The sequence below is a fragment of the Strix uralensis genome, chromosome Z, assembly GCF_047716275.1.
Source record: "Strix uralensis isolate ZFMK-TIS-50842 chromosome Z, bStrUra1, whole genome shotgun sequence".
Lineage (NCBI taxonomy): Eukaryota > Metazoa > Chordata > Aves > Strigiformes > Strigidae > Strix > Strix uralensis.
Window position 1 is genome coordinate 72,505,107 of NC_134012.1, and position 21,903 is coordinate 72,527,009.

Sequence of the window (21,903 nt, forward strand, 5' to 3'; positions counted from 1 at the left end):
AATCTTCAGTCTAAATTCCAATTAGTGTGGCATAGAATGCAATTGAAGTATCTTGTGTGAAAAATGCTGTATTGGCGGTACTGTGGAAAAACAGAGATCTCTACAATCAGTACTTACTCTCTAAAATTTCTACTATGGATTTTTGGAAGATTGGAGTTTAGCTGCTTTGAAGTCATAGAACCTTCTGTAGATTCCTTCATCCCTGTGCTCTCCAGAAACCCTTCAGCAGCTTGCATTACAGGAACAGCTATCATGTAAATAAAGACATTTCAATGAAAAGACAGACCAAAAAGCATTGTGAAGAGACTAAGTTGCCAAGTGTCTCTTGGAGAGGCTTTACTTCACTGTTACAACAATCTGTGGTAGTAGGGGAACAGCTCATACATTTTTTTATCATAGTTTTTATTATTGTACCTCTTTTTAAACAGATTGCCAGAGAGATGCAAGGACTCTCATTACGACACATAATAAATCCGACGGGCATGAAAGTGAGGAACAGTATTCAGAAGCCAAATTACTCAATTACATTGACTGTCAGCTTTGGCACACTTTAAACTCTAGATAAGCCCAAGCTAAATTTTAGAAAATTCTGAAGGTACAGTTTTCATTTGACAGTATTTGGTACACATTTTTGAAAGTACTAAGTGTGCTCACTCTCAAATCTCCATCTACATACTGTGTTACAGCCTTCTCTTGAAAGATACCTGCTTGACTATCCTGTAGAAGCATTTCATCTTCAGTAGTATTTTCTGTGGGCTGACAAATATTATCTTCACCTTTTGATACTGCTGTCTGTTCTAACAGGTGTTGCTGTTTTCGTTGTTCTCTTTCTTTCAGAATGATCTAAAAATATATATATATATATAAACCAAATCAAACCAGTGTCACATAGATAACAAAGCAGCTTCTCTTACAAGTCTTTACATACAGACCATTCATAAAGAAGTTTGGCACTATCATTCAAAGTTTACAACATTTGGGGTTTTTTTAATTTGCACATAAGAAGAAGGAAAGATACTCCCTAAATCTACATAGCAAAGGACTTTTTCCTTGATTACCAGTGTCTGGGTGGAGGAAATAACTACTAGGGATCAACTACAACTGCAGAACTAAAGATAAAGCAACAAATTTCTTCAACACAGAGAAGTGGGTGAAAAAGTCTCCCTTCTCCCTTTCTTCTTCAGACTGTCAATTTGTAGCAATTCAGCCAAACACTCAGGTACATGTATGTATATATGTATATATACATATATATACACACACAGAGTTACTCTTCTCCCTTATTTTCCCGTTAAAAACTTGAGTCAGTCTAATAGATCGCTGTCTGAATTTTCTGGTTGAAGAAAAAGAGAAGAAATTACCATGGATAGCTAGGCTGTATGGTATACGGAAGGAAGGAAAGTAGGACATATGCTGGATCCAAACATGCTACTGTAAGTGGAAGCAATAATCAGTTTCCTGAAACTCATCTTCCTTCTCTGCTTTTGTAGCTGCTAAGAAGCAGTTATTATATATATGCCCACTAGCTCAGCTAATCTACTCAAAATTTGTAATTAATTACACCACAGAATCTAATTATTTTACTTTAAAAAGTAAATTTCTCCATTTGCATTTTTCAAAGATGAACAAAAATAAGCTCGCTACCATACTCAGAACACAGATATTACACAGACAAAGCAATCTTTGTATTCTCAAACCTACTTTGGAATCCAAACAGATGGCATGAAAATAGAACAGCCAGAAGACACAGTAACTAGTATCACCCACCTGAGTTTGTTATATGTTGTTTATATTGTACAGCTCTCAAATTCAATTAAGCAGCACAGAATGACCACTAAACTACCTTCTCTAGCTCCATAACAATTAGTCTAGGCTAAAAAAGCGATCTTGTGATTGAGTGGTATCTCAAAATCCTCTGTATAGAAGACACGACAGGAAGCAATGTGAATGAGCGGGGGGAAGATACAAGAGAAATCACCAGGTGGATCTAACACTAGTTGCTGCAGAATCAGCTGAAGTTCTGGCTTGGAAGAGCACAGAAACATTAAACACTACCTTTGTTTGATCCATCCTCCCCAGTCCTGCAAATAAGCAGATCTTGCCCAAACCAAGTAACATTTCTTTGGATGTCCCCCTATACCAATGATGTGTGGACACTCTTGTAGTGGCACTTCTTCAGCTACCAAGTGATTTACGTGAGAAAATATATCTTGGGGGAAACTGTATATGCTATTTAGCAAGACTCCCCTCTTCTCCCCTGCCCCTTCCTCCCCTTTTTTAAACCAAGGAAAGCTAAAATTGAATTTAGACAAGTGGACACTGAGATGCAGATCTCCATGCCAGAAGGTTTAACAGACTCACAGAGTAGTACTGAAGTTTCATTAGCCTATATTGTAGTATATAAGGTAAAAATGAGAGCACCTTTTTAAGAGGTGTTGGTCTCTTTGCTTTAGGGACTTCTCTCTGTTTCCCTTTCTTTACCAAAGGAGCACTGGAATCCAAAGGGTTATGAGGCATCTTTCCTTGATTTAACCGTTGACTTTTTGTGGCTGTAGGAGGTTCTTTAGAAAGCAAGGGTATGGCGCCACCAACTGAGATTTATAAAAAAAAAAAAAGTCTGCATCAGACAAGTATAACAAATACCTAAACTACAATCCAATGCAAGTTTAATGTCTGGATTAGAACTAGTATACACATATTAAATTTGTGTTATGTTGCTATTAAGAATATTTATAGGCAATCCTGTATCATTAAACAATGTCATTTAATAAAGATACTCCTCCTAAAAGACTGACATGTTCTCTACTTTTATTATACAACTAGAATCACAAGCTCTGTCCCTGAACTCTCAAAAGCAGAATTTGGCAAAACACGGCGCTCCAAGCTACCTTCAACACCATGCCATTGCCAGCTTGATAAACCTTCAGGAATCTCTAGTTCACTGGCATTTCCTCCTCCACGAGAAATACTGAGTTGCAATATTACAGATTTTAGATTTAATTGCTGAAAATAATCTGTAGTACTCACTCCTACCATTTGTTACACCTTAATGAAATTGGATGGACTTCATTTGCAGATGGGTAATGACAATGCAAAGCTACAGCTAAGTTTCTTTTGCTTAATCAGCACAGCTCTCAAGAGATGTCTACTTTACTTGCATCTTCCAGAGGGTTTAGGACACAAAAGCTTTAAATGACTGGCCAAGTCCCTGAATCTGGACCTTCCAAACCATGACCTCACATCCTAAAAACTACTCTCCTTTTTCAGCTTGCTGTCAGCAGGGACTGCTGTTCCTTGTGAGAGCACTTTGTCAAACTTCAGTTACCTGCAATATAAACCAGGTTACATTAGCAAGTGAATGAAGACAATGAGATGTATCAGTGGAATGAGCTTGACACCTCTGTGCCTCAGGCAACCTCTCTCACCTAGAAAACACCCAAAGCTTCTAGCAGCTTGTTTTAAGTCATCTTCATTTACTGCTTCCAAAGTATTTACATGTTGATCCTCCAACACCACATACAGTACTATTAGCATAAACAGTTTACTTCACAAAACTGCTATACCGCAACTTTTTTTTGTCTCTGTGTAACAAAACCAAATTGCCAAGAACGTTGTGCAGTATGTTAGCATAGGTCGCTACAAGAACCGAATCTGAATTTGAAGCAATACATAAGCATATGCCATGCAGACACATCCTATCTCCTTCACTGCGTACATCACCTCTTCATTTCAAATTCACAGAGTTGATTTGCGGAAACAGACTCTACAACTCAGAGAGTTATAAAGCAGGTATGTTTACTCCGGCCGGGGTGCAAGGGGGTTTCTCCACAAAGCTTGCACACCCACCGCACATTTTACCAGAAACTTATAGAGTGTGGATATACATATTCATTGGATTACATAACACAAACATACATATGCATGAGTAAGGCTGGGTTAGTTCGAAAGGCTGGTGTCAGCAGTTTATGTTCTCTTTGCACCTGCGCATTGCCTCCTGGGGGGCGTCTTTGGGAGGAAGGCTTGTATTCTTTCTCACCTTGTTTTTTCCCCGGAGCATGCGCAGATTCTCTTAGCCAATTTCTTGAACAACAAAAATGTTTTTCAGACAGTTTACTCATCCTACCTTATTTAAGGGAATCAATGAAACTTCTACAATCCATATATGGCTATCTCTACTCATTACCAAGGCCCAGCTAGTTAGAGCACATCTGTTCCTCAAGGACAAAAACATGATATTTTGCTGAACACTGCAGTTCTGGGTAGATTTTCACAGTAAACTGCTTTGTTTTGATGGACACAGTAGTCCTTGGTAAAATTCCACAGAACAGTCTGGGCAAGCAGGATTCTTAGCAATATTAAAAAATTCTATAAGTAATACTATAACTTGCTATAAGTAAATAAGTTGCTAAGCAGTTTTCTATAAATAAGTAAATAAGTCTTAAAACAAGTAATCATTTCTCTGTAACAGAGTTCTCGTGTTCCTGAACTTGATGGCTTTAACAATTTATGTCATTTTGCACTACTGATGCATTTCCAAAACACAATTTAAATTCAAATAATTACTGTTTTACTGTGCTGTTCCATCCACACATTATTTACCAAATGAAGTGGAATAAACTAACTCTGTCTGCAGTCAGACACTCCTTGCCCTTCTTGTTCACTGTGCTTCTCTTCTGGTTACAGAGGTCAGCACAATGCCACTTCACAAACTAACATTACATTTTGGTACACACCAATTTAATGGGTGCACTGAATGTTAAAAAAAGTTATAAAGCTGAGGTAACATCTGCCTTGTACTTCCAGGATATGAACATGACACATCAATTTCTCTTCTGCAGCAGTTTCAGACACAGGTAATTTAATATTAGAAAACAGGTACTGTGACCCGTACCTTTGTGCTCCAGCATCTACTCATAACCCATGCATTGTATAATTTTATAGAAACAAAACTGGTTATTAGCACCTCTACAGCACTGAGTTTAACTGACTCAAATGAAAAAAAGAGATCAATTGCAGAAAAAGAATTTTTAAAAGTATCTTACAAGTTCTCTCAGTTAGTGCAGGAAAATCTCATCGATGCTTGGTATTTTGAGCTTTTTATTTAAAAGCTCAACTATCACATTAAACATTGTGAGCTGAATTATCTCACAATTAGCTCTGTTTCTGAAATATTTTTTTAAAAAAATTCTTTACTGAAATAAGGAGAGAAATTTTTTCATCATTAAATTCTAGCAAACATCATGCGTCCTTTTGAAAAATATGCTGCACTCACACAGCCAAGACTAAATTTTGACCTACAATGAAAAAGATAGTGAGCTATTTGTTTCTGCTTCCTGGTTATGCATGCACAAAGTCTGAAAGATTCTGTCCATCACCAAAGCCTAGCATTTTGTTAACAGCAATTACTTCACAATTATCAGGCATGGCAGAAATTATTCTTTGGCTTGGGCTGATTGACTCTCATATAACCCCTGTGTTTGCAGAGGAGCTTTTTCACTCAAGTTACAGCTCTAGGATTCTATCATCTGAGTAGTTTACGAAAGCCTTTGTTACTGTGTAGCCCCTTCCTGCAGATTCAGATCACAACAGTAACACACTTATTTACGACAATGCAAAAATCTCCACAAACATTAGTATTTTTGTCAAAGCTAAACTTCGGTCACCACTCATATAAGGTACTCTTACAAATCATTATCCTGAAGATTTTTCTTTCCCTAAGTCTTCCTCCAAACAATTCAGACTGCCATACTTTAAAATTTTTTTTTTAAAAAGAACCTTCATTTTCTCTTGTATCTTGTGAACTGTGCTCCTGCCTGCATATTCAGAGATCATTACAGATCAGAAATCAGGCTACATTTAATGTTTCAATAATTAAAAACAACTTAAGTTGAAAGAAGGGAAATTTCATCATAACCAATACCTGAAAACACCACAGGTTTAGAAGACTGTTTTGACTTCTCTGTTTGCTGCTTCTGCTCCAAGGCTGCCAGCATGCCACCCAAATCCAATTGCACGGGAATTTGACTCTTCTTACCACTGCTCCTGGATGTTTCCTAAACAAGTTCAGTACCCATTAGTAATGCCCTCCATTTCAGAATGTAAAGACTATTATACTGTAAGGTGTGTTGTACACTCTTTAACATCTTCATCCATGATTTTTCAGTGAAAGTATTTTGATATTTAATACACACCAACTTTAATGTGAAAAGTAAAGAAAATCAGAAACAATTCAAATAACTTTTGAATAGCTACTGGAATAAAGCATAGAAGTATAAAGTCTTTAATAAAGGAGATGCTTTATGTCAGGCTCCCACTTTGGTCAGACTGCCACCTATCTTTGAAAAAGAAAAAAGGCATACCAGAATTAAAAGTTTTGTTAAAAGTACAGAACTGCTCCATGAATCTTCCAAGGTACATGATTGCAATACATATATATCATTATCTTCAACGCCTTATTAAAAAGAGAGGTTATCATCTTTAAGCACCACCTCCTCATAAGCAGTAATCTTTCTGTCTGCTTTCAAGAGAAGGCAAAAGCAGTGTCCCACACTTGACACTTTTAACGATTCAGAACAGAAAAAGACTACAAATGGATAGTCTAGCAAAGACTAACAAAGACCAAACTACAAAGGCTAACAAATTGACTCAGATTTTGTGCTTTTAGAAGTCTTATCCTCGAGGATCAATTCACTATGCCTTCTGTTATAAAAGGATTAAGGAATGACCTCCTCTGTCAGAGCCTAGGATGTCATCGTGCATCAGAGCTATACCAGAACCTACTCACCAACATGGAACTACTTACTGTCCTCACTGCTGCTCCGTATTTCTCCTCCTTGCCCCAAGCTAAGTGGATCTCCTTGCCTCCTTGTCTTAATCTGGCAGAACCACTTTTAAGAGGTTCCCAACTCCTTAAGACAATCAGTTTGGACTGGATTTATGCCATGATCAAATAAGACAGGTAAAAAAAAATAATTCCTGATATCTGAAACTTGCAGACATTAATAAAAAGCTAGTATTTTTCCCTAAACTGAAACTGGGGGCTAGCAATTACTACCTCTGAGTGCTTCTAATCAAGAGGATCTTGTAACTTATCTTAAAGTATAAATGACAAAGTATTAATACAGTTGAGGATGAGCTTGGGCTTTGTATTATATTTAAATATGCTAATTTCCTCTGTAATTTTTAGTTGTGAACTTCTTTTCAAATATGAATTAATTTACCTGCATTTTCTTTCTTTCTAATATAGAAGATGAAGCTTGCTTTCCTGACAGGCCATCCACCTTAGGAGTTCCATCCAGTGTGGGAGACTGACTATCCCAAGGCTCTTCGGGGAGATGGATCTTTGAAATTTAGAGACAAAAGGTGACAGGAGGAAGAGAAAATATTTAAAGACACATGGAAAAAGGTAAAGTGAAGATGATATTAAATTCAAATGGAACATAGACAGTGAGATTGAGTGCATCCTCAGCAAGTTTGTGAATGACACCAAGCCGAGTAGTACAATTGATATGCTTCAGGGAAGGGATGCCATCCAGCGTGACCTTGACAGGCTTGAGGAGTGGGCTTTGTGAACCTCATGAAGTTCAACACAGCCAAGTGCAATGTCCTGCACATGGGTTGGGGCAATCCCCAACAGCGATACAGATGGGGGGATGAATGGGTTGAGAGCAGCCCTGCAGAGAATGACTTGGTAGTATTAGTGGATGGAAAACTGACTATGAGCCAGCAATGTGCGCTCACAGCCTGGAAAACCAACTATGTCCTGGGCTGCATCAAAAGAAGTGTGGCCAGCAAGTTGAGGGAGGGGATTTTGCCCCTCTACTTCACACTTCTGTGTCCCCACCTGGAGTCCCGTGTGCAGTTCTGGGGTCCCCAACATAAGAAAGACATGGACCTGTTACAGCAGGTCCACAGGAGGCCCCCAAAAATGGTCAGAGGGATGCCATATCTCCTATGATAAAAGGCAGAGAGAGTTGGAGTTGTTCTGCCTGGAGAAGAGAAGGCTCTGGGAAGACCTTATTATGGCCTTCTAAAAGTGCGATCATTTACTGGCTGTCATACTACTTAATCAGACTCATGATTTCCTTTTTTCAGATTTGGAAGAAATAACCAGCAAGGCAGCTTCATCTTCAAATACTTGTTACAGAGGGTTATGAGTGGTTTAATGATCACGTCTTTACAACTTACGTAAGTGTTGAGAGGTTATATCCCACTTACGCCTACAAAGCTAAAAGGTTTCTCTCATTTGAGGTGCAAGTCTCTTTCTTTACAAAAAATCTGGTTTGAGCAATTACAGTGCCTTTTGCTGCTCATTCCTCCCTGTCAATGTAATTTACTGCCACAAATAAGGGTGTTGGGTTTTTGTGGGGGTTTTTTTTAAACCACTAATATTCACAGTGAAACAAAACCAAGGACAAAGATTTCTAGCAGCAAAACTAGTTTCAAAGAAACAAAAACCTGGAAATTTCACTTTTATGATTTATGATGTTTGCTTTGCAAGAGCAATCTTTCTTCCAATTCTTGCAATTTATGTTTGGGATTAATTCCCATATTGAATGAATTTCCAAGTTAATCACTGGGATTTATTTCACTCGTAAAAAAAACCCCAAAAACCAAAACAAGCTTGGATTTATAATTGTGTTAGACTCAAATTCTTACCCTTACACAGCTTGAGAACAAAGTATTACACTGTTCAGATGCCCTTAAATTTGATGATGTGAACAAACAGCAAAGGCAGAAATTCAAAGAGACTTAGTATTATTTTTATGAAATGCAAAATTAAACTAGAACACTACCTGTAGGAACATAAACTACATAAACACATTTCATCTCAACTAACTACAAGGGTACACAACAGAAGTGTCTATATCAGAATTAGTAGCCCAGAGTTCAGGCAGCAGTTGAGAGACCAAAAAAGTAACTCCTTTGGAATGATACAAATCTACTGAATACAGTGAGTAGCTCTTCACTGTCCACAGAGTACCTAAGGGGATTGCCATGGGCAGAGCCCCACATCATAAGCATCTACATTTAGTCAAAAGAATTTCACCTTTAGTCTCATTTAAAACTTGCAGTCTTTTCCTGCTTATTTTCTTAACATTCACATAATGTTGTAAGATTACTTACTTTAGACTGCTTTCTGACAGCAGGAGAAAATGATGATTTCTGAGATCCTAGCCTGTTTCTCCTATCAGAAGCAGCTGCCAGATCAGGAAACTCCTCGGCATCCTAAAGAAATAAATCAGAAGAAGATTTTATGAGAACTATCAAATCCGTATTCTCAAAATTGATTTTCCTGCATTCAAATTATTTTCTTCCTGCTTATCAAACATTCATCATGGTTTGTTCCACTGTATAAAATTCAGGAACCAAGTGCAGTGCCACCAACAATAATCACCACGACAACGGTTAAGTCATCTACATGGCAGCTAATTCAGGGCTGAAAGAGTTTACATGAGAAATTCTTCCAACAGCAGCTTGTTCTTGCTGTCACCCGATACAAATAATTAGAGGTAAATGGCTGTTTTTCAGATCATTTAACAGCCTTGCAAACACCTTCACTCTTCTTCCAGTACAGTCTCCAGCTCTGCAATTCTGCCTTAAACATGTGAGTGGTGAAGAACAAAAAGGGCAGGCAAAATGGTAATAACTCTTGGCTACAGTATGAAAATAAACAGATAAATCATTCAAGTGATTATGTAGCCTTAGACAAGAGAGCAAATTTTAGTAGCAGAGACTTTATCCAGACTTCAGATTAACTAAATGCATACAGGCTGGAGCTTGCTCTACACTGGTCCCCTTATATCTGCTATCTCAACCATAATGATCTTTGATCCACCAGCTTGGTTTTCACTCAAATGCTTCTCCTCCCACTTTCTGAGAAGCCTTAATGTGATACAATACTACTGAACACACTAACACTTCCTCTGCAGCCCAAAAGACTTCATTTAAACAGCCCAGGCTAGAAAGCTCTAGCATATGGACAGACACACCTCACTCAATCAACTGTTTTTAAAGAAGCTTGGAAGTATGCCAAAAGATGACTGCAAGAAAGGGAAAAATGTTTCACAAACACACTCTCATCCCAGCTTAGGGACATCTTGAACCAGAGGTAGTACCTTCACATTTAAATAACCCTCACTAGAATAAATTTTTATTTCAGTCTGTCCAATCACTTCTTGAATTCAAATAGGCTTCTGGCACTTGCAACACCTTGTAGCAAAATGAATAACTAAAATATAGCACTCATTGTGATGTTACACCTCCTTATATTTGCTCTTAACTCATCACCTATAAGAACCACAGGACATCAAACAAAATTAGGAGAAAGATCAAATAATTTCCTTTTTATTTCCTTGTCTCTTCCAATTCCCACTTAGCCATCTATTTTACATTCTAAGAAGTCCTAATTTATTCAGTCTTGCCTCCCACAGACACTGCTTCATAATTTTGATTATTTTTGGAGCCTTTTGTCTACCTTTTTTTAGTCCAAGTATGTATATTTTTTAAGGAGTGGGGGAAACACAAGAAAACAAAATCCATACTATATTTATATCAGACACATCCTGGATTTATGTATCGTCATAATCCATTTTCCTTTCTGTTTTCCTAATAATTCCCAGTGCTGTTTGCATGTTTGACCAGTACTACCAGCACTGACCTTATTACTGATAGCAGCTTCAATTTTTTTCCCCACAGGAAAACACCCAGCTCAGGGTCTATCACTGTGTATGGAAAAACAGGATTACTTTTCCCCAAATGCATCCATTTCTGCTCATTAACAGTGTCTATAAATGAATTTTATAAAACTAGTAAGCAATCCAATATATTGCTCCAGTGAGCAGCTATACATAGCAGAACCTTCTTAAAATTCTTGGGTGCCCAGAAGTTGTGTGTGTATGATTCTTTCTATTTAAAGTGTGTCACAGAAGCGTCTCACCCATTTTTCAAACTGATGAGCACACGTGCATTCCCAGCAAACCAAGAGGGTCTGAAAGCTGTCTGCCACTGCCACAACAGATGCTGCATCCACATCACAGATTTCAGTGCAATGCATATGTCCTGTTCCATGACTCTATGCTATTTTTTTCCATTTTTGTCTTCAATAGTCCCTTTACCTTCCTACTATTTTCTATGACTCCTGCTATTCTCATTCTGGTTAAGTCAGTCATTCACAGGTCTGACATCGTGTGGTAGAATATAGTAAAAATGGGGATGTTCTCATGAGGGAAAGAACCTGCAGATCTTTGATTCTACCCATAATTCTCAAACAAATTGATCTCAGTCATTCCTTGTGCTGTTCCACGAAAATGAACCACACAATGAAAAGAACACATAGCCATGGTTCTGCTCAATGTTCCATGTTAAAATGTACAGAACAGAAGCCAGCCAGGAAGGCTTCTTTATGCTGTCATTTCACAGATTGAACATTATGTACACTAGACCAAATATATAAATCAACACATGTACAGAGTGCTGTACAATACTGGGCTTTCAACAAAGTCCTGTTAAACCACAGTCCATACAACAATTCTCTACTGTGGGAGAATCTAAAGCCTTCTGTTCGTAAAGAGGGTGTCTCAAACAACTCGAGTGGGATGCCCTGTGGAGGAGAAACACAGCGAGCTCTGCAGAGATGGGGCAATGGACCATTTCTCTCCCCCTCCCTCCTGTTGTTGCCCAGAGACAGAACTTGCCCAACGGTGAAGGTACAAGCCAGAGAAAATGAGAACCTTCTGGAACAACCTGCTGCGCATGCGTAAGAAAGACTATATAAAGGCAACACCCCACGTGTGTCTCTGTTGACCCACCACTTCCCGGACAAAGCTGGTTAGTCTGAGACAAAGCAGGATCCAAGAGTGTTGATTCTCCTTTTCCTATCCCCTTCTCATCTCTTTCCTCTTTTCTTTTTCTGTTCTCTCTTTTTCTTATATGTATTTATGTGTATTAAGTTTTGTACTAATTGAATTGGGATCGGTTGACCGTTGATGGATTATTAGGAAAACAGTCTCATCACCTAAGTGCCTTTATTCATTCTCCCAAGGGTTATCAGTTGATTGATGCCAAATTGTCTCCATTCACTCACGAACGTGGTCAGTTAATAAAGTCACCAGCACCATTGCTCCTCGGAGTCCTTGTGGTGACTTGGCCCGCCCTGTGGCTCTGCAGAGACCAGCTCTTCCACCAGCACGCAGGCTCAAGTCCCCCACCTCGTAACCCACTGCATGGGACGAGACACCTTCACAATACTGATTCACAAAAGTTATCAAAATACTAATACGCATATTACAGCCATATGAATTAAAAAACCTTCTGGAATTAGCAATCAGAAATGTAAGAATATATGTTACATAGAAATAGCTTCCAAATGTGAGATGGGTAGAATTCTAATACTAGTACCACATTCTTTAAAACTGTGGCACAGGATCGTACCCTGTATATTCCCCATCCCTTGTGCACTTTGCTTTCTGCAACAGTTGCTATAGAATATTTTTAATTAGGAAATTTAACTTGTATTGTTATTGGTTAACATCCAGACTCTCAGATGCATCATTCCAAATTTGCTCCTCTCTTCTGCACTCCTCTGTGCTCACTGAAAACATAAGTCAAAAGGTTCAACTGTTCCCCATCAGTAATTTCTGACAACCATCTCAACTGAAATGGACCTGAACCAATACCTCTACAAATGGGATTTGAACTCCAATTTATACAAAGCTGTGTTAACATCCGGTCTTCCAATACACTCATAACACTTAAAAGAACAACAACAAAAACCCCTTCACTGTACCTCAATCCTTGGTGGCTCCTGTATTGTAGTAGATTCATTTTGAGGTTTCTCTACATCAGTGGGTGACTTTGGTTTTTTTTTCTTTTTCTTCTTTTTTTTCTTTTTTTCTGACCCTTCTTCAGGCTCAGTTTCACTAGCATCATTTTTTGTTTCTGACTGCTGAAAAAAATCATGAGGCATGACTATTGGAAATTTATTTCAATTACCACCTACCAAAATAAATGCAAGTGGCCACACTTATACAACTAAAGGGTATCTTAATTAATCCAGGCTAGGACATTAAGTGTGCCCAGGTGGCCAAGAAGGCCAATGGCATCCTGGCCTGTATCAGAAATAGCGTGGCCAGCAGGGACAGGGAAGGGATCTTGCCCCTGTACTTGGCACTGGTGAGGCCGCACCTCGATGACTGTGTTCAGTTTTGGGCCCCTCACTACAAAAAGAACATTGAATTACTCAAGCGTGTCCAGAGAAGGGCAACAAAGTTGGTGAAGGGTCTGGAGCACATGTCGTATGAGGAGCAGCTGAGGGAACTGGGGTTGTTTAGTCTGGAGAAGAGGAGGCTGAGGGGAGACCTCATCGCCCTCTACAACTACCTGAAAGGAGGTTGCAGAGAGCTGGGGATGAGTCTCTTTAACCAAGTAATAAGTGATAGGACAAGAGGGAATGTCCTCAAGTTGCACCAGGGAAGGTTTAGACTGGATATTAGGAAGCATTTCTTTACAGAACGGGTTGTTGGGCGTTGGAATGGGCTGCCCAGGGAGGTGGTGGAGTCCCCATCCCTGGAGGTGTTCAAGAGGCAGGTTGACATGGCGCTTGGGGATATGGTGTAGTTGGGAACTGTCAGTGCTAGGTTAACAGTTGGACTAGATGATCTTCAAGGTCCCTTCCAACCTAGATGATTCTGTGATTCTGTGACAAAGAAAATTCAAGGTCTCTTAGAAACTCAGAGCTACTGCAAAAACTCTTCATCTGAAGCACACTGCACAGTCAACAGAATGTATCAGAACTACTGATATTTCAATAGGAAATACCCACCCAAATCAGGCAAGAGTTCCACATTTTATGTCTCGTTCTGAGGGTCAGGAATTTGAAAAAAGTCTAGCCTAAAAATTGGAAGTTCATGTTGCTGGAATAGCACTGTCTTTTTGACATCTTGTTATTCTTTTCCACTCAAGAGAAGAAAAGTTCTAATATGGACAAGGTAACTTTATACCACTTTGTAAAGCTACATTAGAAGTGGACACTGCACAGAACCTAGGAAAGAAATGGCAATGTCTCACATCAAGAGACAACCACACAGTGACAGAACTTAGTTTAGAGCAGACAATTTTCAAGTACCTTTGCTTCACTATCCTGTTTCCCTTTGCCTCTGGAAGGACCTTCAGATGCTGATGATGACACAATTTTCTTTGGGGGCTGTGAAAGTACCATGGCCCAAGACACATGTGGCTGAGCAGAGCCATCTGCAGGTGTTTCAGGAAATGCTGTTGAGAAAAAAATTATACACAAAGATGTCTCAATATTTATCATATATTCAAAAGGATTGGTAATGAACTAATCAAGTACTAGCATATACAACAGAGCCATATTTCTTCTGAGGAAGGACTGAAATAAGACACTCACATATTTCATTTTTCCAGAAAGCTTTCTAGAACTGTAAGTATTCCATATATTGTCCAGCACTAAATACATACGTTTAGCCCAATTAAATTATAACTGGAAATCCAGACTGTCATACTAACTACATACAAATAATTCCATACTCATTTTCTAAGCTATTTTTCTTTAAAATAATGAACTTCTGCTATATTTATATACAAAATTCCTTTAATATTTATCCCAGTTATACAGCTTTCACATACAAGGCCATATCAGTATTTTCTACTTTCTAAAAACTTTCCGGTTTTACAGACATGTACCAGCTGAAAGACTTTCTAATGTGCCTTAGTGTACAAGAATTTTACACCCTACCACTCAGAGGTATCAATGTTTTGAAAGAGCTCACAGTTAATTAATTTTGTAAATATTCCTTACACACAGCAAATACAGAACAAAATTAAATTCTTAAGAATGAGAAAAACTTTAGTTGAACAATTAAATAGCATAATGGGTTTACATGGCAAGGCTTTGGCAGTGAGGGGAAGCTGCATGGGTAGCTTCTGTGAGAAGATGGACACTGCCAGCCCCAGCTAGCTCCAAAACAAGACCCACTGCCATGCACAGCTGAGCCCATCGGCGACGCTGATGGCACCTATGTGGTAACATATTTACAAAAGGGTAAGAAACACTGTGCAGGAGTTGTGAGAGGGAGGGGAAAGAAAAAATGTGAAACCAACAACCCTGTAGACACCAAGGTCAGAGGAGAAAGAGGGGGAGGAGGTGGTCCAGGTGCTGGAGTAGAGAAGCCCTTGGAGAAGACCATGGTGAGGCAGGCTGTCTCCCTGCAGCCCTGCAAAGGAGCAGCAGAGGAGCTGTTATGAACTGACCACAACCCCCATCCCTCTGTGCTGCTCAGGGCAGGGAGGAGGTAGAAGACTCAGGAACGAAGGAGAGAAGATGAGCCTGGGAAGAAGAGAGGGTAGGGGGAAGGTGGTTTTAGTTTTATTTTTGTTTCTCACCATCCTACCCTATTCTTAATTGGCAACAAATTAAACTTTTCCAAGTCAAGTCTGCTTTGCCTGTGATGGGTGACTGGTGAGCAATCTCCCTGTCCTTATTCTGACCCACAATTTTATCTTATTTTTTCCTCCCGCCCTGCTGAGGAGGGAAAATAAGAGAGCAGCTGGGTGTGAGCCTGGCTGCCAGTCAAGGTCAACCACCACAAATGGCTACTTTATTCCAGGGGGATAGGAACTGAGGATAGTGTTTGAGGAAAAAACATTATCAGATGACTTTAAAGTTTCTGGAATAACTTTATCTTTAGAAGGCCCTTCAGGGCACTTCAGCTGAATTCTGGATTTAAGTATTTCAGTTATATTTAAATACTTGAAACTAGCCCCTTTAGAGCTTGTGGCTGTCAAAAAAAAAAAAAAGAGTTTTGCATCCCCACAGCCAGACAACAGGTAAACAAAACAAAAAAGGGAACATTTCAGCATCACAGTTCTGCACAGCTATCCTTCCTTCTTTAACAGACTTGACAGAAATCACGTATGCCGCAGAATAATTTTTAGGTACATACTAGACTGCAGACTGCCAGCTATTTAAAACAAACCTGCTTATCAAGACTTATCAAATACTCACCTCTCACTTAATTCTTGAAACAAATCTCAAAATGACTTGACAGACTTCCAAGAATCAATATGCATTACTTTCTCTCCTCTTAAACAACATGGGAAGCAACTACAGCAATGTTTGCCCTTGAGCATCAATGAAACAACAGAGAAGGAAGATAATCCTAGTTTTGATCTGCTGGTGAAATCTATAGGCAATAATGAGCTATAAGAATGAAACTGATTTGGAAGAAACTGATAGAGGTTTACTTGTTTGTTTTTTTTCTTTTATAACGAGTTTGCTATTTAATTCCTTTTTTACTTTACACATCAACAGCTCCTCAGAACGCTTCAGTTTTCCAAATTGATGAGATGCAAGCACTTAAAATACAGACAAATAATTTGTTTCTGGAGCACTTACCTCTACCATCAAATGAAGAGGGAATTAATCTGGCTACTGTTTCATCTAAAGTTTTTGATGAAGCTTTGCTTTCCACAGAAGTATCTTCCTGCAAAATAGACAGTCAGGAATCATAAAAGTAGGATTAAAATAACTGACCTTAAAGAGAGCTAAACATAAAAAAACCCCATAAAAAATCTTCGATCTGTGTACAGATAAAGGTGTAGAAAATTTAGTAACCTGGATTTTTTTGTTCCTTACATTTTACAAAAGCATCCAAATAATGATTCTAAGAATGAACAAGAAGCTGCTTTACTGTTCTGAGTATATTAAAAACAAAGACCATCATCCAACTCAAGCTAGCCATGAAAAAGGAAACTCAAGTGACAGGAGAAAGGTCTTTTTTCCATCGCAGGTAGTTTTCCACCCAGAGGCACTGGAAATACTACGCTGTTTGGATCCTTCAAAATTATTCATCTTTAATCACTGTTGAAAACTCTGATTGAATATATGTGACATACTGCTGAATGTGTCAGTATTGTATTTACTAACAAATAGGGAACCAAGACTAAAGTTAAATGCTTATGTCTAAACAATATTTTTGCCTCCTTCTGGAATTCAGTTTCTTATTTTTATCCTTTAGCACAAAGCAATAAAGTACAATATTACACGTTTGTTTTTTTTTAAAAAAACCTACCGGATAAGTGACTGCTTACCTATTATTTCCAGGTGAGAGAGAAAGAAGAAGCTGTTAAGAAACCTCAGAAACATATGTGCTCTGTATAGGCAAGCTAGATGTCTATACCATAGCAGTACTAATCTAAATTGGCTTTCGCCTATCTGCTGGCAGCACAGACAAGGAAAGAATAGTGAGAAAGGGTAGAAGAGAAGCAAGTAAGCACTCACACCATCTACAAAAAGAACTGTAAAACCTCTACCTCTGAAACTCCTTGCCTGCAAAGTACTTCAACAGGTCTTAAAGTACCATACTGAATGCAGAATACTATTTTTATGAGTTCTGCAACATGGAAATATCAGCTAACCTCTGTGTTCAACAAAAGAGACATCTGTGGCTGATTAAGGCACGTAATGTTACTTTCCGCTGAACATATTGGTCCACTTTTATGCTGTACATTCAGTATCTCACTGCTTCCCAGACTCTGTGACTTGTGGAAATGCAGAATGGTAGCTTCAAAAGCAGGTACAGGTAGAGACTCTGGTTTTGGAGTTTGAGTTGACTTCTTGTTTGTAGTTTTATTGAACCTGTCTGAATAAAGCATGTAAGTCTACATAATTAAACTTGCTTGTGATCATTTCTAGGTATGTTCTATAGTACACTAGTTGGCATAACTACAGTAATCATCACAAGAACTATTGCTACACATAGTTCATATTAAAAAAAAAAACAAACTAGCAATTAGAACCAACGTATATACACAACACTGACTCAACAAGCAACTGTAAACTCAGCTTGCTTAGGAAAATTTTTGTATCAGTTCAATCAGCAAAAAGACCTAAGTCACCCCCCCTTATCAAAGTCACACAGAAAAGAAATCCTGTTCCTTAATTATTCTAAATTTAGAAACATGGTCACAAACTGGAGGCTACAGCACAGTCAACCATTTTATGTCTATCTGATGTATTTTTAACCAAACAACATATTTGTACCTGGCTTCACAGAATCTCTGCTGCAAGCAGAGGTCTGGTACGAAGTCCTGTTCACAATTCTGACAGAAGAGTCATCTCCATCATGCCTTTTCTTGTCTAATTTTTTCTCACTCTCTTCTGATCTCCTCTGCTGCAAGTATTTATGACATATTTAGTTGATTTTACTTTAACTTTGTAAAGTCATCAGGTTTGCCTTAACCTGAGTTACAGTTAACCAACACTTTGATCTTGACCATCAAGTTAATACAACATAGTTAGTATACCATAACCGCAAATAATGAATAAAAAGAGGAACAGCCAGTTAGAGACTTGTTACTTAATTTTATCTACCTTGTTAACCGTGCCATTTTTAGCACATACAATAGCCCAAGAAGAGGGATTATTCAATATGTTTCTAGACAACTGTACTTTTAAGATCTCATTAATCAGAGCATTTCCAATAGTTTAGAATTGTTTGGTCTTAAATCATCCATTCTGATTTTCTAAAACAGACTTTCTTCTAGAACAGGACTAAAAGCTTAAAAGCATTCCAGTATTTTGTCCAAGCTATGTATTATGGGCAAAACTAGCCAAGACTGATGTCACAACATCCAAAACACTTGGAGCAGACAGCATGCAATTAACACATTCACCTATACTGTAGCATCCTGAAAGCCTTGTGATTCTTGTGAGAAACATAGTTTGTCAGAGCTAGGCTCAGGAACCAGTACGGCAGGCAAGGAAGGAGCACTAGGCTTGCATCTATGCAAAGTATACTGTATCAACCTAGACAAGTGGCTTAACTCTGATTACAGGATGCTGGACTAAATTCAAAGTACATCTGGCAGCAACATTATTTTCTTGGGTGGGAGGGCAAGGCATTTCCTGACCTCCAAAGCTAAATTGTTAAAGCTTTGAGAGATGTGATCAAAATAATGCAAAGCTGAAAAGATCAATAATTTCTCTTCAAGCTCACAAAAAAATAAACGCCAGGGAACAATGACAAGAAGACTGTCAAACAATACACCGCTCAGCCCAAGCCCCTACAAAGATCACAGAACTCTTCCCAGAAGCTAAACTGTTTCATGTTACATCACCTATGCTAACATTGAGCTAATCATCTCTCTAGACAGCTTCAGTGTTCATTTTTCTCTCAGCAAGCAAACTACTAATTTTAGGTCTCTAGCCTTTTATGTCTAGCAATGAATGCTTAGGACCTGGTCTTACAAATTCCTCTACACAGGCTTGACCACAGTGAAGTTACCAGGTCTCTGCCTAGAGAGTAAGGTCCACCAGAAGGATGCGACTGGAGAACAGATTACTTGAACCTGTTGGAAACAACAGCCTTACAAATCCAAGAGCCACAATGTCTAATCACAGAGGGAAATGGGTTAATAATACATTTGATTTTTTTTCCTGATTTTTGTATTTTGCGGAGTTTGTCTATTTTTTGTAAGAAAATGTTATCCAAGTTTCATGAAATTTATCCCCAAATAGGCACACGCACAAAAAGACAGAAGATGTTTACTGAGCATCTCGTTTACTTTTGACAGAATGAGCAGATTTCCAACATAAACCTTTCTTCCCACTCCAGACCAGCACAACTTCCTCCTCTCTTGTGGATTGTTTTCTACCTGTAACAGGTCTTGGAAATCCTTCAATGACAGATGTGGTCTCATCACTTATCAGCCACACAGCTGATTACAGCCATCAGGTCTCTCTTAACTCAGGTTCATGGAAGCTGCCACTGGGCTCAAAAAAAGCCCTTCCCCCTTCACCCCAAGCCCAAATAATGAACAAAGGAAAGCACAGTTCAGAAATGAATGGTCTTTTATTTTTTTTTTTCCCCCAGATGATGGCTTCTGAGGAAAATGCATTAAATTATTCTCATGTTCCAAAAATACTGCTTGAAAAACTATATTAATTTGAACTGTAGAATTCCATGAACTTTTTTGAATTCTGAAGTTGAGTACATTACTACCATCCACTTTAAATGCCATTCATTATCACTACAAGAACAGAGAGTGATTATTCAGTTTAAAAAATGAACCAAACATTTACAGTGACTTAAAATAAGAATTTAATTTTAATTTTTAAAAAACATATATTTGCTCACCTTTGAAAGATTCTTACTTTCTTGTCTGATTGGACACATGTGTTCAGCAGATTCTCTGACTATTCCTGAACCATTACAGTGTGTTGAGTTGTTAGAATGATATTGTGAGCCAGCTACTGGATATACATTTGAAACACCATCAGGTGAGTAATAGCAGCTGGAGTATTCACAGAAGGCAGGATCTCCCAGAACACTATGTGATGTACATTGAGAGAGAGATGAGAAGTCATCCCAGTGCAAATCTTCAGCATATACATGTTGCCTAGACAAACATATTATTCCTTGGCTGAAGAATTTGTTTAACAAGAAAGGTATATTTCAAAAGAAAACTATTCCATGTTACTTCAATTAACTATTTACTCACTGCTATAGACTTTTAAAAATAATTAAATTTGGTTTGGGAAAACATGCAGTTTAGGAAATATTTTAAAACACAGATGTTATCTGTTTCCAAGTGTCGAAGCTAGTCTGCTTTGCAGTTACAGTTTCTGTTTGAGGTTATCAAGATTCTTTGTACTTATTTTCAGCAGGCTTTTTCTTGTGAAACAAACTAAAAGTGCAGTATAGCTACATGACATACATTATATACTTGACTGAAAAAACAAATATTAAAGAGTTAAACCTGTCTTAAAAAGTAGGAGTATAGCATCTTATGGGGTATAAGACATGTATGAAATACAATACAGAATTATAAGATAATCATTAACCGATCACCATAGTTTATGAAAACACAATATGCATGGGGCATGTCTTTTTCCTTCAAATGTATACTCAAAGTTCCCTTCCAATTTCCTCCTACACTTTGTACAGAACCTATAGGTGGAGATCCAAATTTGACTAGGAAGAAAGGTAATTTCTCAGCTTAAGAAAGTCTCATTTAGTTTTTAAAGCTGATCACCATGGAGAGGCCAACCTCTGAATCTTGAGTAGATAATATGAAACAGAGAATTTCCCATCAGAACAAGAGACTTCAGATAAAACATTTCTTACTGCAATTCTGATAGACTGCAGACAAAACAACTCTTACAATCCTAGTTTACACACAAAGAAGAAAAGTAACAAATAAAGGGAAAAATTATCTATGGCTCAGTCCCAACAAGGCAAAAAATTCATCAGAATATTGCTGCTCTTTGCTGTTTGTTTTTTTAATGCTAGTTTAAAACTAATGCTGTGTTTTTTCTAATGCATAGATCAGGCCACACTCACCTCAATGTTAAATTTCTATTACAAATCAAAATGGGTTGAAAATAGTGAGATTTCCTATAGGATATAACAAAGGCCTACAATGAATGTGTTTGCTAAGGCTCTAACTGAACTTGTTAGTACATACCAGTAACTTCACAGTAATTGCAAAGTTAATCCAATGCTTAAGAGTGCTGGGAAGCAACTAAGAGAATGATGTAACATCAGAAGATTTTTACAAGACAAGTTATTTCCTACCTTACTATGTAGGCTTTTTTATAGCTTGCTCTGGGGTTAACAATACTTTTATAAGTCTACCACAAATGCCTTTTTTGTTTAGTCCTTATTAGAAAAAAAACTTTAGAAACCTGTAGCATTCTTACTAAAACTGTCTTTCTGGAGATTCACAAGTTGTGAAGAGGAGATCCAGGATGAGCCCCAAACGTTATTTAAATGTTTTACAGCATAAGAAACTTTCTTGGAGGCTCTTCCTTTTATATGACTATATTTACACTGGCCTTGTCATAATGCAACCACTCTTTCACCCAAGGACTGGATTCAG

At 38.1% G+C, this 21,903-nt stretch overlaps 1 protein-coding gene across 7 annotated transcripts in view; it reads right to left on the bottom strand.

Annotated features, from left to right (window-relative positions):
• Positions 1-21,903, bottom strand: part of SECISBP2 (SECIS binding protein 2) — a 29,436-nt gene that overhangs the window by 5,274 nt on the left and 2,259 nt on the right. Inside the window, exons 2-13 of one of the 7 annotated variants that reach the window (XM_074856492.1) lie at positions 20,160-20,352; positions 18,065-18,194; positions 17,440-17,663; positions 16,418-16,505; positions 14,126-14,271; positions 12,788-12,943; positions 9,127-9,228; positions 7,221-7,340; positions 5,921-6,053; positions 2,422-2,591; positions 705-843; positions 118-247 (exon numbers count right to left, since the gene is read on the bottom strand). In XM_074856492.1, coding sequence (XP_074712593.1) covers positions 118-247; positions 705-843; positions 2,422-2,591; positions 5,921-6,053; positions 7,221-7,340; positions 9,127-9,228; positions 12,788-12,943; positions 14,126-14,271; positions 16,418-16,505; positions 17,440-17,663; positions 18,065-18,194; positions 20,160-20,352 — 1,731 coding nt within the window. Of the gene's footprint in view, positions 1-117; positions 248-704; positions 844-2,421; positions 2,592-5,920; positions 6,054-7,220; positions 7,341-9,126; positions 9,229-12,787; positions 12,947-14,125; positions 14,272-16,417; positions 16,506-17,439; positions 17,664-18,064; positions 18,195-20,159; positions 20,353-21,903 lie in introns of all 7 variants that reach the window. The other 6 variants (XM_074856493.1, XM_074856491.1, XM_074856494.1 and 3 more) reach the window with 6 other exon arrangements.